General features: G+C 46.5%; 1 protein-coding gene across 2 annotated transcripts; it reads right to left on the bottom strand.

The window, feature by feature from the left end:
* Positions 1-934: 934 nt before the first annotated feature.
* Positions 935-21149, bottom strand: BOK (BCL2 family apoptosis regulator BOK). Of its 2 annotated transcripts, XM_021545445.2 has the most exons (5): positions 21031-21149; positions 19797-20167; positions 15906-16034; positions 6403-6566; positions 935-1226 (listed from the first exon to the last, which is right to left on the bottom strand). In XM_021545445.2, exons 2-5 carry the CDS (start codon positions 20017-20019, stop codon positions 1101-1103), a joined length of 642 nt encoding a protein of 213 aa, XP_021401120.1. In that variant the 5' UTR covers positions 20020-20167; positions 21031-21149; the 3' UTR covers positions 935-1100. The 2 variants fall into 2 exon arrangements, with proteins under 2 accessions (XP_021401120.1, XP_021401121.1); XM_021545446.2 differs by lacking the exon at positions 21031-21149 and having other exon boundaries at positions 1084-1222; positions 19797-20132.
* Positions 21150-21166: the final 17 nt, after the last annotated feature.

Raw genomic sequence — 21166 nt, 5'->3', positions numbered from 1 at the left:
AAAAGCTGAAGTATTTTTAGCATGGCCAGAGTGTTTGTCTCTGCACTGTTCTGCCCTTTTTTGGAATTGTTATCTCTGCTCTGCAAACAAATACAATAGCCTTTGCAGTAGTGAAATACCACTTATTTTCTTTTATTGTTTGCCACAAAGAAGACTACAAGTTGTACTTCAAAGAGATTAAAGGAGAAACATACATCAGCTACTTTCAGCACAGCTCACTGCTTTTACAATGCCAGCCAGTTCACTTGTTGCTTCCCTATTTCTGCCCATGCCCCCCAGCCTTTCCTACTTACATGCTTGAGTCTGACAGAATCTCAGTGGAGAAAACATTTTTCTTCATGATGAAATTCCATTCTGAGCTGTTGCTTGAAGGCACTGCCCCTTGCTCTCCTGTTTGACTGGGGTGAGTGCAGCAAGAGGGGTCAACAAAACACACATTGCTCTGTCATCCTGCCCCTCACACAGCTACTCAGACCAATCTCCAAGACATGTCAGGGAGAAGCATGTGTTGACAGTTTATTTGATTTTATCTCATTAAAAACCCACCACGCTGTACTGGGGCAGAGCCCAGCAAATGAGTTAGGGATAAAGGAGGAGATGAAGTTTAAGCACAAATGTAACAACAAGAATCAACACAAGGCAAGTCTGAGGACTGAAAGGGAAATCACATGGAGTGAAGGAGGGACTCTACCCCTCTCCTATTTTCTTATCCCATTTCAATTAATATTCCCTTCCTCCTCCCCTCTGCCTGGTGCCAGCAGAAGCATGCAACACAGCCATGAGGAGCACCCTCTGACAGTCCCACACTGCCCAGGAACCAGCTACACCCAGGCCACACATGCAGGTTACCCAGGGAAACAAGATTCTTGGAAGGATTAATGGTGAGAGAGGCTCAAGTGGCTGCAAATAGGAGACTGTGGTTGATCATCTGCTCCCACTTGATGGGAGAGGAGAATAAGCCTTTTTTTTTGTCCCAGTTCTTCTCTTCCTCCTCTTCAGAGATTGCCACTACCAGTCTGGAGCCACTTCTCCAGTTACTTCTTGTTGCTTCTGGAGTGGGAGAGAAGATGGGGCAAGGGGGTGTGCTTGGCAACTCAGACTCATCTCTCAGGCAGCAGGACGAAGAAGATGGCCTTGAGGAAGTGACCAAAACTGCAAACAGCAGCCACGAGCCAGTGGGAGCGAAGGTTGGGGTCAGTATTCACCACACATTTTGTGATGTCTGCCTAATGAGGGGGAAAGAGAGATTGTCAGAGAGATCCTGAGAAACCACCTGGTATTTTCACCCTAAGGAACAACTCAATGTCACAGCATAAAAGACTAAAGCTTGAATCAGTTATGTAGTTGGGTCTAGTACATGCTATACAGTAGTTGATAAACACTTGCCATGTGCTATATAGGTCCAAAAAAATTTTGGCAAAACACTGTAGAAGTATTACCTTTCCTATGGTCCTGGAACATTCCCATTATAATTTTCATAGGTTATTGTTCAACAGCTTCAACACCTCAAATGAGAGACTGATTAAATCTGTGACTATCCCCAGCCAAAAAGATTGAGCTACTGCACCAAAATCTCTTGTGCTGACTCCTGATAACTTGCATTTACTTTCCTCAGCCTTTACAGCTTCTTTCTTTGACATTTACTGCCAGTGCAACTGCTGCCATTGCCAGGTCAGCCACTTCTGCTGGGACACAGCCGACGGCATGGCACCACCCCTGCTGCAGCACCAGCTGTTGGCTCTGACACTTCCACACAACAAAAATTATTAAATCAGGCTCAAGAGCCCTGCAAAACACACTTTCCTAATTCCCCAGCAATGAGGCAAAATGTCCCCCTCTTCTGCCATCCCTGGGGAAAGAAATGCTACAGGAAGATTATCCAGCACTTTCCAGTTTGGATAGCTAAATACAACTTTCTTTCCCTGTTCAAAAGGTCTAGGAAGCCTCAGCATATCAGCATTCCCATCCTTTTCTGTAAAGCCAGATACTTCCCAGAGGTTGTCCTGTTTAATATCAGCTCAAGTTGCTTGTACATTTTCCCTTGCCTTAATGCTTTCTTTGGAAAACATTCAAGCAAGCCGTCCCCCAATTTAAATCTAAAGCAATGCAAGCTTTGTAGCTTTGTTTGTGGAAATATATATGCCAGCAGAGATGCCTCCCAGATGTGTGGGCCAGATTTAAAGATCACTTGGGTATTCAGTTTCAAGTATTAATGAGAAGCTGGACTGCAATGATTAAAAAAAATTAAAACAAAACAAACAAAACAACCAAAAAAGCCCCATCAAATTGATAGAAATAGGCTCTTGGCTGGCATGGGAAGGAGAAAATGGAAAATATCGAGAAGGTGAAGAGAACAGGACAGAGGTAGAGAGAAAAATGCATTTTTCTGGTGCAGGAATCAAAATTAAAAGCTTTGTCCACAATGTAACTGAGTTCTGGTTAAACTCCAGCTTAGCACAACAAGATGTGGACTGTGGTTGTGAAACAGGGGGTGCACTGTTAGCACATCAACCACATGTGGTTCTCAGAAACAGCTTTTAGGTACCAAATGGGAACAATAATAACACCACAAGGATGGCAAATATTCACAGCCCCAAAAGCTTTTTCTTCACAAGCTTAGCTCAGCAGTCTTCCAAATTTACCTTCTGACATAAGTCTCTCATTGACTGAGCACAGAGAAGTGACTCTTAGCACTGGGGTGTTCCTCCCCAAAACAGGACACAAGAGATGCTGGATGCTCCAATAATCTTCTCTATTCCTTCTGCTTGTGCTCAAGACATGCATGAGCCTTGCCTGACCAACCTTGGTCATCACAAGAAAAAAAAAAAAAGGGGGATGAAGGGACAAATCCCAGAGTCTGGTTAGTGAGTACAGCCACACTAACCAACCCCATAATCACCTACAGACCAAAGCTGTGCTGCCATCAGCCTCCTACATTTTCCAGCTCTTCCTTGTTCACCGGGTTTGGAAGGCTGGCCCAGTGCATCTCACCACATTGCTCATCTCCCGGGAGCATCAGGAGAAGCTGAGCTCATGAATAAGTGACAAGCAGAGACTGCAGAAGGAATGAACACAGAGCATGCAATGATGGGAAGGAACAGGATGACAGGGGAGAGCTGAGTCAGCACCAAGGTGTGGAAATAGTGCTGCCTATAGCTGAAAAACACAGGCAAACATAGCAAGCAGAGCCAAGACCAGAGGATGCTGCAATGTGGTACCAGTGGTTACAGGAACCGATCTGTATTGTGGAGGAAAGTAAGGTGGGTCTCCCTGAACACTGCCAGCGATGCTTTAGCACTCACCCTATTTGCATTTGAAAATAGTCTGAACTGACTCAACCTGTCAGATTCTAGCAACCTGCAGGGGGTCATGTTTAAAACACACTTGTTTCAAACTGTCCCTTTAGCTGAGAGAGGTCATGACAGGCAAGTACCCGTCTGAACACACATTTTGGGGTACCTGATCCTTGAGAAACGTAAGCTCTAATGGGCTTTAGTGCCTCGTGAGCCAGTACAAGGCCCATACACACTGGGTTGGTTACACCTGTAGGGGGTTAACTGCCAAATGAGAAAACATGAACTCCTTAAAGCCCTGCTCTGTTCTCCCAAAGGCAATGACCTCACTGCTCTAACCAAGAGGAGCTGCACTCAGAAGCTCTTACAAATTTCTATGGGGTTTGCTTAGATAAGCAAAATTGCTCAGCTGTTTAACAATTGCCTTAGCTGTTGTCATCCAAGTCAAGCCTACCTGATAAGGCAGTGGAATTGAAAACTTCAAAGCCACTTAGGGCTTTTTGCTTGGTCAGGCACTGATAAACTGTTGCAATGGCAGTTTGATATTCTATGTTAATTGTTCAAACAAATTCAAATCACGTACACTGTTTTGTAGGAAATGTTTTGTACACTGATAAAAAAAAATTAAATCTTTCTATTCCATTGTAAAGCCACTACTTAGGCTGCAAACCCTTCCCAAGAAGAGATGATGCCTCAAAGGTTCTTTCTTGCTCTTTCTGTGAGGTTTGCATTGGTTCTGCAGTCTTCTCCACCCTATGGAAGCAGCATGGGAACCTGCTGCTGACTGAAGAGCTTCAAATGCCTTTTCAAAGTCTCCATGGTGTCTTTCCTGGACCAGCTCAGGGTATGGGGGTTACTCTTGGCAGCCTCAGCCTAGGCTGATGCATAAGAGATGGGGGCCATGTGAACAAGGATGGCATGCCAGGACAAACCAACACAAGCTAGGCCTGGCAGTGGGTGACAGAGTTCCACCAAAGAGCTGTTTTGTCTGGCCTGTGAGTGAACAAGGCTGGGAAATTCCTTGTTGCAGTGCCTAGATCAAGAGGAAGAACATTCAGGGAGGCACAGCACAAGATGGGATTAGCAGCCTTTCCCCAGACTGAAGGGACCCCTTGTTTCTAGAGGGAAAGCATTTCCTTTTCACAGCCCAGAGCTGCTGATAAGGGTGTTGGAAATGGGCTGTATCAGAACAGCCCAGCAGCCTTCACAGTCTTGTGCTTGATGAGGGGCAGGGAATTTGGTTTCCCTTCCTTAGGGCCAGATCCCAAGAGCAATCAGCATGGATTCAGCAACTCCAATAGGAATGTGATGTCCATCTAAAGAGGGATGGCTTGCAGAAGAAGCCAGTGGTGGACTTATCTCCTCAGCTGCACAGAACTAGTGCTGGTCTGGAGATGGGTTTTGTAGCTTATTTGCTATGCAACAAATTTTCCAAAAATATCCTTTTGGAACTATTCAAGCATTCTGTTTTGAACTCTAATGAAGCAATACAAAAATTAAAACAAGATGCTAGCTTATCAGAGCATGCAAGTTTTACCAAAACAAATTAAAAATAGCTGGAAACTAGAAAGAGATGTGTTCGTACACAACAGTTCTGTTTTAATGAAAGTACATCTTAGGGAAAAAAAATGTTTCAGAGAATACATTTCAAGCAGCTCTACAGGCCTGCAATTAAAGTAAGACTCAAATGGTACTGAGGCAGGGACTGGCATTCACAGTGCTACTTAATCCAAGGATATCCTCTTCACCTGCCTCGGCACAATTAATTTTTGGAACACGAAACAGATCAGGGCATTCAAACCAAAGGTTACTTTTAGCCCAACCAAAAAGTTCCCTGAGTCAGCTGGCCTCGAGGTAACACAGTTTTAAAGAGGGCAGGGATGATTTAAGGTAGGATTGGTACTTAGTGTGTGCAAGGGATACAAAATCAGAACAATGATACTTTCCCAGTTCTTCACACTCCTGGAGAATTCAGGTAACTGAACCAGCTACTGACACAGTTGGGAAGTCTCAGCACAAAGGAGCAATACTGAGTTTGGAAAAAGACATTCCACTCTCTCCAGATCTCTATAGGTGACTATTTCCTGACAGCCTAGAAATAAATTTCACCTCTTGGAAAAGAGGAAATTTTCTGCTGTGGCTCACTCTGGAAAGAGTGCATGCCTTGGGAACAAGATGTCCTAAGAACTGAGGGATGTCATAGGGCAATATTTTGCCCCAAGTAGCATCTGCCCAGCAGCACACTAGAGGATCCAAGGACTGTCTGTGTCCCTACACATGGAACCTGGTACATACAGACATCACCCAGCTGCCAGCCCCTAACACAGCCAGCCAGTCTCTCCAGTCAGCTGGGAAGGTCACTGGAAAGGTATTTAGCTATGCCACAACACCAAAATAAAGATCTTATTATGAACCATCCTCCACAGGAACCAATGTTCACATTAAGTACAGAAAGTCCAGTGCTTAGAGGTGAAATGAGAATTAAGCTGGCAGGCCTCATTTTTTGCCAGTTTCTAGAAAACAGCTGGCCAAGAATATCACAGAATCAAAGAATGGTTTGGGTTGGAAGAGACCTTAAAGATCATGCAATTCTACTCCCTACCATGGGTAGGAACACCTTCCTCTAAAATCAGCCTGCTCCAAGCCCCATCCAGCTTGGCCTGAACACTTTTAGGGATGGGGCAACCACAGCTTCTCTGGGCAATCTTGCCCATGCCTCACAGGAATGACCCCTACAGTGCCCCACTATGACTGGCTGTTAGCTCTGGAGAAAATCAGCAACACAACAGGTGCTGGTGGGTCAGAACAGAATTATTATCATTATTATCATTATTATTATTATTATCATTATGTCTCAGCTATGCAGGAAGTTGAGACAAGAATAACTGATGGTTTTGAGGATGGGACCACGAGGCAGTAACAGAGTTAAAAAAGTCTAGCACAGGTGTAAGGTGTAAGTGGGACCGATGTGGCCACAGCATTGTGAGAGTGAATCTCACACAACCTTTTTCTGCATAAATCTGCAGAGAGCACACTCTCACTTCCATTAACTGGGATATTTTCTGGTCTGGACACGCAGAAACAAGTCCAATGAGACAGCATTTCTTACCCAGCCTCCTCTCCTTTTCAGCCATGTCACCAAGGTCTTGCGGACAAACTCTCCGAGGCAGTCCACGATGGTGTGAACCATGGCTGGCTGCGCGTGCCGCACGCAGTCCACTGCCAGCCCAGCTGCCACGGCGTAGAGAGACACCACCTTGCCCCACGTGATGCCTGTGAGAAGGAAAAAGGCCATTCATATTTACACACACACTCAGCTCAGTCTGGAATAATCAGAGGAATGGCTCTGACTCTCATTACACGTGTCCGTGCTGCCTGCGTGCAGCCACAGTTCTGTAATGCTCTCCACATGGGGGAGAAGAAATAGTAGGGGACCAGAATAGGGAAAACTCTTCACATGGAGAAGCAGAGTGAGATAATATGAGCTTGATATGGCTTGATTGCCTCTCAGCAATGGCTGCACTGCTTTGGTAAAAAAGTAGTCCAAAGGCACCAGTGGGATAGGGGAGATGTGCACTACTATGTTTTGCATTGCCACTGGCTCTCAGCCATGCACATGCTACATAGGAGGTGACAGAATTCAAATAGTTTGAACAACCTGGGGTTTTTGTCTTCAACATAAAGCTTAAACCCTCTTAGATAAAGCATTCCTGTTTTTTTCTAATCACTGTTCCAATGTGACACTCAAAGCATACAAGATAAACATCTTCAGTTCTATAATGGCACCAAAGCAACAAAGAGAGGCAAAGTTATGGGGCCAAGATGGTTCACAGAACCAGAGCTGGAATAGAGGAGTCATAGAATCCTGAGCTGGGTGGACCCCCAAGGATCATGAAGACCAGCTCCTGGCCTGCAAAGGACACCCCAACAATCCCACCCTGTGCCTCACAGCTTTGTCCAAATGCTTCTGGAGCTCTGGCAGCCCTGGGGCTGTGACATTCCCTGGTGTGCCTGTTCAGTGCCTGACCACCTTCTGGGGAAGAAACCCAATCTAAACCCCATGACACAGCTTCATGCCATTCCTTGGGTCCTGCTGCTGCTCACCAGAGAGCAGAGTGCCTCCCCCTCCCCTTGCACTCACGAGGGTTGGTGTTCTCTTCAATGTAAGGACCAGGCCTCAGTCTCCACCTGAAAAAACAGGTAGCTCCAAGGATTTGGCTACTGCCTACTTAACATTGCCTGTGCTACCCCACTGAAGACAGTGCAGGGGTGAAGAGTTAGTCAGCTATCTAAACTCCCAGAAGACAGCCTTCCTGCCAGGCTGACCTGCCTGCAGCAAGTGTTCCACAGCAGTTGTCCCAGCAGTAGTGATCTTCCTGTTGGTGTCAGTGGTAAGCACAGGAGCTCAGCTCTAGGTACCAGCCAATCTCCCGGGGGCTCCCCTGCACCTCACCAACACCCCTGGGCATACATCCTTCATGCTCAAACACTGCAGTCAGAAATCCCTCATGCTCAAACACTGCAGTCAGAAATCCTTCATGCTCAAACACTGCAGTCAGCTGCCCCTCACCAGGTTTCCCTCAGGACCAGTGACCTGGAAACACAACCCTTTCACTCCCATGCAGAACTGCTGCACAATGGCATATCCCCCTTGTGCTTTATTATCTGTAATAGCCATATTTATCAAGCATACTGTGAAGTATTTTACAGTGCTGGGTCTCTATGGAATCTGTCCAAAGTCTCTCCCAAACATAGTCAGAAGCCTGGTGAAGTTCTAATATTTAAAAACCACAGAGAACTGTTCTCACAGGTTTGCAGCAAGGTGAGAGGATGGAAAGATGTGTTCAATGACTAGATCTATGGATCAGGAGGGGTTAAACACACCATTAGAAAACTGGATGTGCTCAGCAAGCACAAATACAATTTAAATGGGGTAAAGAGTCTCCCTCTTTCCTTCCTTGCACTCTCAGATCCCCACGTAGTCTGAACCAGCTCTGGGATGGAGCTCCAGCCTCCTCACAGCATTTCTCATTACAGCAGAATACCCTATATTTCTTTAGAAAACATGCAGATTTCAGAGCATTTCCACAATTCTTTCACTTGGTGCTTCAGAAGGGACATTCGCACTAACACTTTTAGGAATTGCTTGCTTTTTTTTCCTTAAATAAAAAAAGAACTAAACTTTAGAGGAACTCTTCAAATGTCAGCCACAGGAATACCTTGTTAGACCGAAGAAAATCCATTCAGTGTTACAAAAAAACCTCATTTTTCATGACTAATGTAAGATAAAAATCTACAGAGGAACCTTTTGTGAGGCTCTCAAATCCCGTGTGACACTCTTTCCCCAGAACTATCCCTGAGATCAGAGGAAGTTATTAATGTAGCTAAAGTGACTGTTCTTCTTTTGGTTTTATTTGCTGAGCAGACCTTGTGGTGTCCCTGACACCAGAGCTGTCACTCAGGAAGTTCACTGCCTGTTTGGCATTCACACTATTTATCTGCCTTTCTCACATTGTGTGTCACCATGACAGCCGGCAGAATGAGCCAGGAAGAGGCTATGAAACCACAGAAGACTAGACAGAAGAGTTCTCCCTGCAAGGAAGAGGCTGTCTGAGTGCAGGTCAGTACAGTTCTACCTAATGAAAAGAGGCTTTAAGGGGTTACACTCCTTGCTGATGATATATTCAGGACCAGAGCCTCAGCTGACTTGTATTCAGCTTTAGTATAAGTCAGTTTTACAGTTCTCCATCTCTGCAGAAATGTGGTTCCCTGCATTCTGAGTTACATAACAAAAGTTACCCAAAATTCCAGGGAAGAGTTCACTGGCTTATTCCCAAGCTTTTGCTGACAGCACTCTTCAAATATATGAAGCAAGTCCATTAGCTCTGAGATGTTTACGTGGCAGTAACAATGACAGTACTGAAGTCACTCTGGTACAGAAAGACAGCTTCAGTCTTGGTTAATGTTGTTTTGAACCCAAGTTTCACTTTCCAATAGAAGAAAAGTGTATCCACAACCTGTGAAAGACAGAGGCTCAAGAGACCATGACTCCCCCAGCACACAGGAAAGCAGTTTGTGCTGAGGCACCTGAGTCCAGAGAGGATGGAGAGGAAGCTCTTCAGCTCCAGCTTCCCTGCCAAGATTGTTCCATAGTGGTCCTGCTGCAGGACTTACACAAGATGATTGCTTCCCTGGCCTGCAGAGAGACCTCTCTCCCTTTTACAGCAGAAAGAGAACAAGTTCTTGGTTAATGCTTATAATGGTGATGGATGTGGAGGGCTCAGGGGTCACATCCTCTTTCCAGAGCATGCCCGAAGGGGTCAAACCAATCCTTCAGTCTGCCTTTCCTGTTACTGGCAGTCAGTCCATGGGGGCAGGAGAGGAGGACATCCCTGCCTAATTTCCAGTTGTCTGAAGTCTCCTTGCCACTGCTGGAGGCAGAAGATGGAGACAGCAGGCTGGGCTTCTCACTCACAACAGCAGGGCACAGCTTATGCTCTTTTTCTCACTAGATATTGTAGGGAGCAAGGGAAGAGAAGCACCTCCAAGACCTGGGCCATGCTTGTGGCCAGGGCCCCTGCCCAGGAGGGCTCCAGCACCCATCCAGCCACAGGCAGGAGAGGGCAGCAGCCCCAGCAGCCCTCCTCTGCACTTTCCCAGGACACTAGCTCCATGAATTTTCTCTCTCAAGCACTCCCTTGGCAGGGGCAGAGGAGCACAGTTACTGAGAGGGCAGTGCCTCTGTCCCCTGTGATGTCCAGGCCAGGTTCAAAGTGACACTAGTGTCACTAGTGCATCTCAGCATAAGCTGGAATTGCATCTGGCCACTGCACATGAGAAGCAAAAGCACATTGCCTCACTCCAAATTCCTCAAAAGGCCTGGCTGTCATCCACACTGGGTGAAACAGGCACTCATCACCAAGCAAGACAATCCATTCTCAGCTTCCCACTGCGTGGATTAACATGCACAGGAGCTAACAACAACAGGGAATGGAAAGCTGGTCCAAAAAGAAGCAGTCAAAAGAGAGAAAGCTCTGCTCACAGACATGGAACAAAAGGATATGGAAAAAGTGAAGGGCTGCTTAGAAGGCAATATAAAAAATAAGAAATACAAGTTGCACTCTTTAGGCCAGCCATGGAGCTGAAGGTATGTTAACACTGCTGAGCCCCGGGTAAAATGAATTAGCAGAAGAGGAATGCTCTTGAAAGTGTTCCTGCTCATATGAGCATGTCTGCCCCAGGGGAGAGATGAAGAAACCATGAGACACGACTGTGCAGTCTCAGGGCACCATACAACCTGAGGTTATTCAAATAAACTTTCCTCTGCTCCACTCAGCATAAAAGTCTGGCTCACAAATCAGACCTTAAAGAAACACCATCCACTGCTACACTTCAATAGCTGGGAGAATACAGCCAGACACAACAAGCTTTGGTGGAGAGAAAAGCTGAGAGGGGTATGCACAAGGCAGGAAGCTCAAGCCATAAGGCCTAAGTGATGAGGGAGCAGCAGGATGCATTTCTAACAGCATTTCAGAGAAACCCAGAATGGTCTGGGTTGGAAGGGAGCTCAAAGCTCATCTCATTCCAATCCCCTGTCATGGGCAGCATTACACCCCAGTCACTTAATTTCAGGGTAAAAACCAAGGTTCTTTTGCTCTGCATAGATGCAAAGGAGAAAATCCCAACCAGATATTTTCAAGAGGTAAAAAACACATGAAAGTTTGCTGGCAAACAACAGAAAATTAAGGAACATTGGCAAAAGAGTAAATGCAACATAACATCATTTACCATTGCATAGACTTAGCCCACTGAACATAGAAAACCTTTAAACCCATGCAATGTCACGTTCCATGACAAGAGAGAAGAAAGGGAGAAAAACAGAAAGACAGGAAAGATATAGAAAAGCAGACATATAACTTTAACTCCAGTTCCAGTGATGTAAAACTCTGAAGGTAGGGTTAAAGGACAATGTACTTGCCTCGTGGTCAGGCTTCTTAAAGTGCTGGCCCATCCTGGGCCTTTGTCCCAGGTGGCACTTGCAGTTTCTTGGACACACTGGGGCTGCCTTCAGTGTGCCATGGCTGACAGACACTGCAGGGTTGGGGTACAGGGGCCAGGGCACCAGCTCATCACAGCAAGGTCTGACCCACCCCTACCACGCATTCCAAGCATCCTAAGATGTCTCAAATCAGATTTCTTTTTCGAGTCTCTGACAGGCAGGGACACCTTCCACTATCCCAGGTTGCTCCAAGCCCCATCCAACTTGGCCTTGAACAATTCCAGAGAGGGGGCAGCCACAGCTTCTCTAAGCAACCTGTGCCAGGGCCTCACCTTCCTAGGGAAAAATTTCTTCCTTATATCTAATCTAAACCTACTACCATTCCCCCTCGTCACTCCAGGCCCTTGTAAAGAGCCTCTCTCCAACTTCCTTGTTGGCTCCTTCAGGGGCTTGGAGGCAACATGAGGTCACCAGGAGCTTCTCTTCTCCAGGTGAACAATCCCAGCTCTCCCAGCCTTTCATCCCAGCAGAGCTGCTCCATCCCTCTGATCTCCCTGGTGCCTCCTCTGGACACTCTCCAGCAGCTCCAGGTCCCTCCTGTGCTGGGACCCTCAGGCTGGAGACAGGTCTGAGTGGGGCAGAGGGGAAGAATCTCCCCCTCCCCTGCTGCCCACACAGGGGAATCAGCCCAGAACACAGGTGGTTGCTGGGTCCCAGTACACAGGGCTGGGGCATGTCCAGTTCTCACCCACCAGCACCCCCAAGTCCTTCTCCCAGGGCTGTTCTTGATCTGCTCATCCCCAGCCTGGGCTGATCCTGACTCCGATGCAGATGCAGCATTAGCACTTGGCCTTGTATAACCTCATGAGATTCCCATGGGACACTTCTCAAGCTTGTCCAGGTCCCTCTGGATATCATCCCATCCTTCAAGTGTGTCAACAGCACCAGTCACCTTGGTGTCATCTACATCCATTTGCTCCTGCAGGGAAGGTGCTTTCTCCTCAGAAAGCATTTACCCTACATTCCTGTTGCACAGGGTTCACTTCAGCCCAGGCACTCTTGATGAAAAGCCAAACCCAGTAAAAACCAGGCTGAAAGCTTTTAGAAAGCCCTCATGCCTAGCACCTCTCACAAACAGGACAGAACTGCGTCCTTTAGGAAAGAAAATGCCTCCTCCTTTTTTTCCACCAAGCGACCACTTTCTTCTGGCATTTGTTTTAAAATGTATGGAAAAAGGTCAGCTTAGCCAGGCTCCAAACCAAAGCTTGTTCAAGTCAGGGGAATATCTCCTGCTACCTGCAGAGCAGCTTTGAACCACTGGTAACATCACAGAGATGATGCTACTGCAGATCCTTTACCATCAAAAGCAGAGCAGGGCTCTGCAGTGCCTGTCTCCACACATGTGGGCTCACCTCACCCTGAATACCTCATGAGTTGTTTGGAAGCAGGGGAACAAAACACAGCTTGAGCCTAAAGTCTCTTCTCCCAAATGACAAGCCATAGGACAAGAGGAAATGGCCCCAAATTGCACCAGGTGATGTTTAGATTGGGTGTTAGTAAAAATTTCTTCACTGAAAGAAGAGGCATTGAAACATGCTGCTCAGGGCAGTTTTGGGCTTAGTCAAGACTTGTAGACAGTGTGGACAGGAAGTGAGCACAGACAGATCTACAATGTGAAAACCTAAAACCAGACCAGAATGTGGAAGATAGACACGTAAAAGATGAAACAGAAAACCTCTCCAGAAAAAAAGGGTCAAAAATCCCCTGCTTCCTTGCTGGAAAGGCATTTTAAGTGACTAGTGGGGCTCCCCAAGCTGTCTAAGCACTGTAGTGACAGACTGTAGCTGTTTTCTTAATAAACTTGGTAATTGGCATGAAAACTCACCCTGAACTTGAGTGTCTGGTTTCCTTTGCTCAATAAGAGCCTCTTTCCTCTGAAGTATGAAAAAAAAAAAAAAAGGAATGAACGTCTGGCTGCTACAGCCAACTCCAATTTGCTGGATTTATTGTTAAATGCTGAGTTTTGAGACTGCAGCAGGATCCAGCAATGTTAAAAACCAGCAAGCTCCTATCCCTCTGCCACTCAGCAACCTTCTACCTAGGAGAAATTACAATAACAAGTGTATAAAAGCAATTAAATACACAACTCCCAGTAGAGATGAGAAAGAATTAAGGGCAGAGCATGGAGAGCTCTGGGAAGGTTTGAATCAGCCCCTGTGCAACCAGCACAGCCATTTCTGCAGCAGGGTGGCTCCAGAGGAGGGGCTGCTGCCCATTGTCAACAGAGCTTGAGTCCAAAGTCTCCAGCATTGTCAGCCTCAGAGGGCTGAGTCCAGATTCTATTCTTAATATCCTGAAAACCCAGGTTTAAAATGATGAGATACGATTTCTACTTTAATTTTAAACTACCCACACATTTGGCTCCTGAGCTGAGAAGTTGAAGAACACAAAGAAAAATTGCAGCTCTCCATGAATTTGTCAATATATACTGAGAGCAGAATTCCCAGAAGGCAGCAGTTTTCCCCCAGCATCATGGTGATGCAGCATCACAGCACACTCAGTCTGCTGCACCTGCAGCATTCCTGGCTTTGCTCTCTGTGTCACTGCAGCTCTGGAGGTGGCCCAGTCCCAATGCAGCCAGCTGTAGTCACCTAAGATCACCTGCAATGCAAATTGCACCTGAGCCTGCCAACCTGACTGTTGTTCTCCTGTCAGCCTTGACACCAGTAAAGCTCAGCACTAAGTGACAAGACAGGGCACCTGCACTTTGTACATGGCCACACTGAGACATTCCTGCCATACTTTCCCAGCTCTTGCCTTGTGAGCTCATAGAGCCTCCCAAGCCAGCCCAGTGCAAAGGCAAGCTGCAAGCCAAGCATGCTCTGAAAGGCTGTTGAGGGCTGCAGTAGCAGCCACATAGTCCAATTCCATCCATTTCAAATGACACAGCATCAATGTCCCTAATCCAGGGAGAAAAATCTGCCCTGCTCAAACTGCCAGAAGCTCTGCTTGGGCAGTTCCTCTCAGAGATCTATTTTGCCATCTGTTATGATTCTGGGGAGGATCTGGGCCCTCCACCACAGGTCTTCAGACCTTCTGCATGCCAGGGCTTTTCCAGAATGTCAGTGGTACCAGATAAAGAAGCACAGTTGATTGTGAGGATTAAATGGTTTTGAGTGAGGTAACCTATTTGAAAGTACAACTGGAACCTGGACTTCTATCCTGTAACAACTACTGCCAAAGCGACACGAGTCCCTGCATCCTGTGACACTTCCCATACTATTGTCACTGGTTCCAGTGGTTTCGTACTGCTATCCTGCTAGCGAGCTGCTTTCTTTGTTTTTTTCCCTTTTTTTGGTTTTGTTTCTGACATTTAACATCTACCATCCCTTCCACAGACAAGACATTGCAGAAAACCTATAACCGTGTCAGAACATGCCTGAAATAAATCCCTCTAAAAGGTTTCTCTTCCCTCAATTCCCACAGGCTGCTTTTCCAGTTGTGAGCAGGGACTGTTTCCAGGAAAAGCTGAATGCTTTTGACCACCATCTCTGGAACCAGTCTAACAGTAGCAGCAGAACATTCACATCTAAGCAGAGAGAAAGCTCAAAGCACCTGCTCATCTGGAACAGCCTTAAGGACCAAGACTTCCCCAACATGGGAAAGGAGAAGCAGCAGATCTCATTGCAACTCTGGGTGTTGCTGTGGGAAAGGAAGCCAGGAGGAGAGGAGCTCTCTTGTGATGAGCTGATTCTGGCTCCCAGCATCAGCAGCATGAGCTGGAAAAAGGGAGACTCCCATGCAATGAATCTTCTGCAGCTGCCAATGGTGAGCAAAGAAGCTTGGAATGAGTGACCTCCCTATGCAATGAGTTAACAACCACCTCCTAATGAGGAAGGGCAGGAGGTGCCTTCTAGAATGAGACAGAACCTACTCAGAGGGTATTACAACCTGGGACATTTCCCTGCCAGAAGAGAGGAGCTCTCATTAAATCATTAAAGCAGGGCACACTGCCAAACTGCCCACAGCCCTTTGAGAAAGCAGGCCCCACCTTGCAGGCTATGACTTATCTGAGAAAGGTGTTGGATAGTATCCATTTCTTGACTCAGAGATGGGGCAATTGAGAGGCATTTTAAAAACTTTTATTCCATTTTCAGTCTCATAAGAAGGGTGAGACAATACAGATGTTATAACTCATGCTATCACAATCAGAAGCTATTTCCTAATTACAGTACATTATAAGCATTTTTTGGCCTATCAGTTTTTTACCACATCATCTATAGGTGCCTTAAAAACCAATAATGTAAAACTACCCTTTGTGGGTTCCATTGTCATGCATCTTTCATAGTTTTATTTCTACAAAATGTTTAGTCTTATTTGTAAGGCTAGTCTTTGAAACTTTTTTTTAGCTCTATTTCTCTCAACAACACCTATCCTACTCAATGCCATTTCCAAATCAACATTTCTCGTCTCAAAGTTTGTATACAAACACATACTACGTGAACCTTCTATCAGGCCCTGAGAACTCTCCACAAATCCATTTCCCACAAGAGGTGGCTCCATGCTGCTCCTGTGCACCCAGCCCTGCAGGTGTGTGTGTCTGGGCACCGTACCTGCGCTGAAGATCTGCGCAGCCACGGCCAGGAAGGCGTCGGACACCACGGTCTCGGAGTGCAGCGAGATGTTCAGCTGGCGCGCGATGTTCCGGTAGACGTTGGGCCGAATGTACTCCAGCTCATCCCCTGCCAAAAAACAGCCAGGGCTCAGCACACGCAGCCCCCAGCCCTGCTCCCACCACAGCTGGGGTCACTCTCAGGCAGAGTCTGAAGGCTCCACCTGAGCAGAGTGCTTAGGGTTGTTTAGATGCAGTTCCCTACCCTGGGACTCCTAAAGGGAGCAGAGGCAGGCAGTGGCCCTGTCCCAGTGGTGTGGCTGCAGCAATCCCTGATAGAAATACTGTTCCCAGGCTGGCTGCCTGCCTTTCCTCCAAGACAGGAGACAGGCCTCAGATAAGCAAAGCCGTGTTGTTTTATTTCAGAAGTGAGAAGGAGGCATGTACATCCATGTAAGCTTTTGAGAGATACGCCCTTCCTCAGTACTCCATCAGGCTTGCACAAAAATGCCTCAAGTGCAAGAGAGCAACTCAAGAATGCTGAAGGCTGATGAAAGCCAAGGATCCACCCAGAGCTGCACAACATTAATTAAACAAAGAGGCTGTCAGCTATTTTATGCTCACACAGGCACTTGAGAGTCAATCTGGAGTTCTTTCTCCCCTCCAAATGGTTAAAGACATGTTCATTTGCATGGCTGACTGCCCAGCAGCAAGGTACCTGACACATACAGACGTGTACTTTCACCTCCAGAGTGCTTTCTGCCCAGCTGGGAATGGCAGGAGGTGTTAGGCCAGCTTGAAGATCAAAACAAAAAACACCAAGGACAAGCGAAGAACCTCCTCCTAAAGGACTGAGCTATGGAGCTTGGGAAACAACAGTAAAGCTTTTCCTTTTGTAGCAAAACAGTTTGTGAGTAGTAGAATTAATAAAGCCCAGTTCCCAAGGGATTTATCTCTCTGTAGAGGTTCATGGATATTTAATGAAGGTTGCACAGCTGCTGTAGGAGCATGACACAACGCAAACACCACATGGGACCAAGCTCCTTTGTGCACAGAGAGCCCTTTCTGGCTTAGATTTAGGACACACTGTGCTCTTCTCTGGCACAAGGGTGCTCTGGGAAGAGGTAGAGGTATCCCAACAGCTTTATAGCCCACTGCAAGACCCAGGCGACTTGGCCCAGCCAGAGAGCAACTGATCTTCCTCAAAATTTCATTTATATGAGAGGTAAAAAGGAAATTGTCACTGCAATCAGGATCTTTTTATAGCATATTAGCTACTGATCTTTAATTCATTTATCTGGCACTCAGCATAGGCAAAAACCAGCTCTACAGAATTTCACAGCTGAGCTCTCCCAGCCCTTTCTGAGTAAGGGATTGTCCCTGTTTGACGGCTAGAGGAAACCTGCCAACACATGGTCAGCCTTGATAAGAGGAAACCTTACTTGGACTACTCAACAGCTGTTTTCTCCTCACAGGCAGCACACGGGCTTCCTGGTAAATGTCAGGAAATGGGGATAGCCCTGGTTAGCAGAGGGGGAGGCACAGGAGCCTGGGATCAGCACTTGGTAGCCTGCCACTGCTCCAACTTCCAACAAGCAGTTCCTGGAGGCCCCAGATGAGATCAGGGTTTGGTTGGAGGCACATATGCCTGTTTTGCAGCAAGGCACACGGCAGGCAGGAGCATCTGGGGAAGGAAAGCACAGGAAAGCATTCCCACACATGGAAGCCTCCCTGCCCCAGCAGCCCCAGGACCTCTACATTGGTGCTGGTCTCCAGGGTCCTTGTTCTGATGCCCACCTTCACAACATTTAGAGCAATTTGGGGGCTTCTCCTCTTTTCTCCAGTGATTATGGAGGAATTAGCAGGGCAGCAGTAGCAGTTTCCATGGGAAGCTCATTGCAGTGGTCAGAGGGCACCTCCCTAGACCTTGGCCTGAGGAAATACAAGTTCAGATAAACCAGGCCTATGACAGATCCAGCAGGTTGGTCTGGAGTGCCTCATTTGGCCATACCATTAGGTTTTACCATGTCTGACTCATTAATTGCACTAATTAGCTGCTAAGCCTCACTGATCTGATGGAGTCTCCCTCCCTATAACCTCCAACAGCATTGCCTGTGCCCAGGATTTCTGCTGGCCCACCAGGCAGTTCATCAGAGTCTCTGTGTGCAGTGGGCTAGGAAATACTCCAATTTCCCATCTCCACAGGCTTCTCAGCACTATCATGAAAGAAAAAACTGGTCCTGCTTGTTGCACTGCTTAGGAAGTGGCTAAGGATTACCATTCCTGGCAGGTGGCTGGATGCCAGCTGGCCTTGTGCTGGTTAGAGCAGCAAAGGGGAAAAGAAAGACAAGTGGAGTTTCCAAAGAAAGAGGATGGAAACTATTCTTCATCTTAATGAGGAGGACTGCTCACCTTTCTGGTTGCATGGGTACCACATGGTGCTCTCCAAACCGATTTGCTCAGAGAAGGCACCAGTTCCTGGGACTATCAGCCAAATCTTTCCATCTGGACAATCCAGGAGACGCCTTCAGATGCAGTGAGCCACCTGCTTGCCCTTTATCATGTTCCTGGCCACCCACAGTAGATTGTGTTGAAAGCACACAAATCTCAACCCCCAGTGCAGGCAGAGAAGAAAGGGAGTACAAATAGACAGTGAGATTGACAGAAAAACAAAAAAATTCCCTCAAAGACCAAACAACCACTGGAAACAAAAGCAGAATCAGCATAGAAGAGAAAAAGTGAAAAAGAATGTTTTGGGTTTTTTTTTTAAAGTCCATTAAAACAAACACAGCTATGCCTTAAAAAGAAACTTGGGATAATATCAAACTGATAGAAAGGGAAGAAAGTGGGAACATCAGCCCTGGTCCTGACTTTGCTAGGCCCAGCTAATGCTTACTTCACCAGACCTGTTTGAACTCTGATGTAATTAAATCAGATGCAAATGCTGGTGGTAGTTTCCAGCCAGTTATGAACTAATATACCAGCCTGCAGGCAAAGAGGGAGGTTGGAAGCAGCTTCCAAGAATAAAGGTGCTGGGTTCCCAAATACAAACAGCTAGACTTGAGCACACAGGGTGCTACACAACCCAAAACAAAAGGCCAATCAACTGTTAACATTAAAAAAGGTGCTCCTGGTACAAGCTCTAAAGCATATCTTCATGTCCCAGCCTCCAGGCAGGACCTTCAAATTGCTCTCCCTGAAGCCCCCACAGTTACTGAGCTGTAAAGGTGGGACCAAATGGCAGTGTATGCCAGACAGCATCAACCAACTCCTTCTTGTTCCAGTAAAAAGCAAGCAAAACTCAGGTCTTACTAAGGTAGACAAAGGAAAATTAAACACACTGTCATTAAAAAGCAGCTTTTGTACAATCTCCAACAACACACTTCCTAAGCAACTACCCCCACATTAAAGCTGGGTAAGCTACTGCCGAAGCCCAAGTCCAGTGGTAGCTGTCCCCTAGAAGATGCCAGATGCATTGTGGCAATCAAGTCACTCACTCTGGAGAAAACACTGCAAGTCCAGTTAAAACACCCAGCTGAGAAGACTGCTCAAAGTACTGAGAACTGTTAAACAGCTGGAGACCTGTGCACACAGAATCAGTTTGCTGCTGGACTTTCTTAGACTGCTTTGTGACTTTGAGATGTTGCAAGTCCTCAGAAAAATGTAACTTTGCTGAGAAACCTGAGAAACTCTGTGCTGAGCAGTGTTCCAAGAGACTGAGGAAACTCAAGCAAAGGAGCTGTTTAGGGAAGATCACCAAAACCAAAACTAAAAGCCAAAAGCAGAGAAGGAAAACCTCTGTATCATCACATGAGAAGCCTCTTCCAGAAGCCTTATCCTGATCCAAATCACTCCATCCAACCGGAGGTCCCCCCATGCCAGCAGGACTCACCAAGTCGTAGCAGTATGGTGGACACCTCGGCCAGCTTACCCCCAGGCACTGGGGCGTTGTACTCGGGTTTGCTCCAGCTGACACCTGCCTGAATCAGCCTTGAGTTTATGTAGTCTCTGCAGAGAGCCTTGGCTTGGGACACAAGCTCTTTGTCAGTGGGAGACCTGTCAAAAACCTCCATCACCTCTGCAGCAAAGACTGAGGAACGGCGTAGCACCTCCATCCTGGACTGCTGAACCCACAGCTCTGCATGCACCGACTGGAAGGCTGAGACAAAGCCTGCGATGGGAATCTGCAGGAGTTGTCTAGGAGTACTCAAGGTCTGTCAGAGCTCCCAGTAGCTCTTCTCCACAGACCAGTTTTCATTTTAGCTGGCAAACAAAAGCATCTGTAAGTCCTCTAGCATTGCAAAGATGTAAATCACAAGCTCAAGAACACAGCTATGCTGAAGTCAGTAGTATCACATTTGCAAAACATTTGTCTTGGTCCATCTTACAGACAGGGGACAAAGTCTTGCATCTTTCAGCCACTGACTATCCCTGGCAGCATGGTCCACAGAAGAGCTGCAGTTTGGAACTCTAAAAGTGTTTCCTCTTTTCCCATTCAGATTTGGCAGTTCTGGAATTACCCATCAGAGAGACTAGACAGAGCATGGAAACACTTTATAGAATTTGCAGACAATCTCATCTTGTTTCAATTAAATTGAAAAAAAAAAAAAAGAACCCCAAATACCAGTTACAGTAACCTCTACCAGATGTCAACAGACATTCCAGCTCAGTAGGTCACAGATCTTTCTGAAGAAATGGCACTGTTGCAAGAACAAGGGTATGGGAGCATTGGAAATGTCTTGTTGGAGATAGTTTTCTGAGACATATTCTCAGTTTAGGTTTTGGTTGTGCCACGCTTTTCCCCCAAAACAACATGCACACTACTACTTGAAAACATCTAGCAATAGCAGAAAAGGCAAAACAGAAAAGCAGATTTTTGAAAGGGCTTAAGCTGTGAATGCCTAAAGGGAAACGTCAAAATTTCTTCAGAGGCATCTGAATTCATCTGCTGATCTGAGTTGTTATCGAGTGCTGCTTTTGAAGTCAGAGTCAGACCAGTCTTTATTCAGAGGTTAATAAATGCATTTTTCAGTCTGCATTTCAGTTTCAGCCACTTACTTACAATGACAATTTTCAAACAAAATACATCCATTTATCTCAGTTTGCCCAAGGAAAAATATATTTACCTCTCATGTTGCACTTTTTCCCCCTCAGTGATTTCTTTTTGGGTTTGGTTTCACGTTTCTTTAGAAGATCTGCATCACTGGACACCTGGTTTAGGATTCATAGGTTACTGTCACACTTCTCTGGAGAGCACCAGCC

Source organism: Lonchura striata, chromosome 10 (assembly GCF_046129695.1).
Source record: "Lonchura striata isolate bLonStr1 chromosome 10, bLonStr1.mat, whole genome shotgun sequence".
Classification (NCBI taxonomy): domain Eukaryota; kingdom Metazoa; phylum Chordata; class Aves; order Passeriformes; family Estrildidae; genus Lonchura; species Lonchura striata.
The sequence above is the reverse complement of the archived record's forward strand: the minus strand, read 5'-3'. Positions and strand labels throughout refer to the sequence as shown.

Coding starts and splice junctions, on each gene's coding strand:
- BOK (XM_021545445.2), bottom strand. CDS start 20,019: ATGGAGGTGCTACGCCGTTCCTCAGTCTTTGCTGCAGAGGTGATGGAG. Junction 16,035..19,796: donor CACCATACTGCTACGACTTG/GTGAGTCCTGCT, acceptor GTTTTTTGGCAG/GGGATGAGCTGGAGTACATT. Junction 1,227..6,402: donor TGAAAAGGAGAGGAGGCTGG/GTAAGAAATGCT, acceptor CCCCCTCATTAG/GCAGACATCACAAAATGTGT.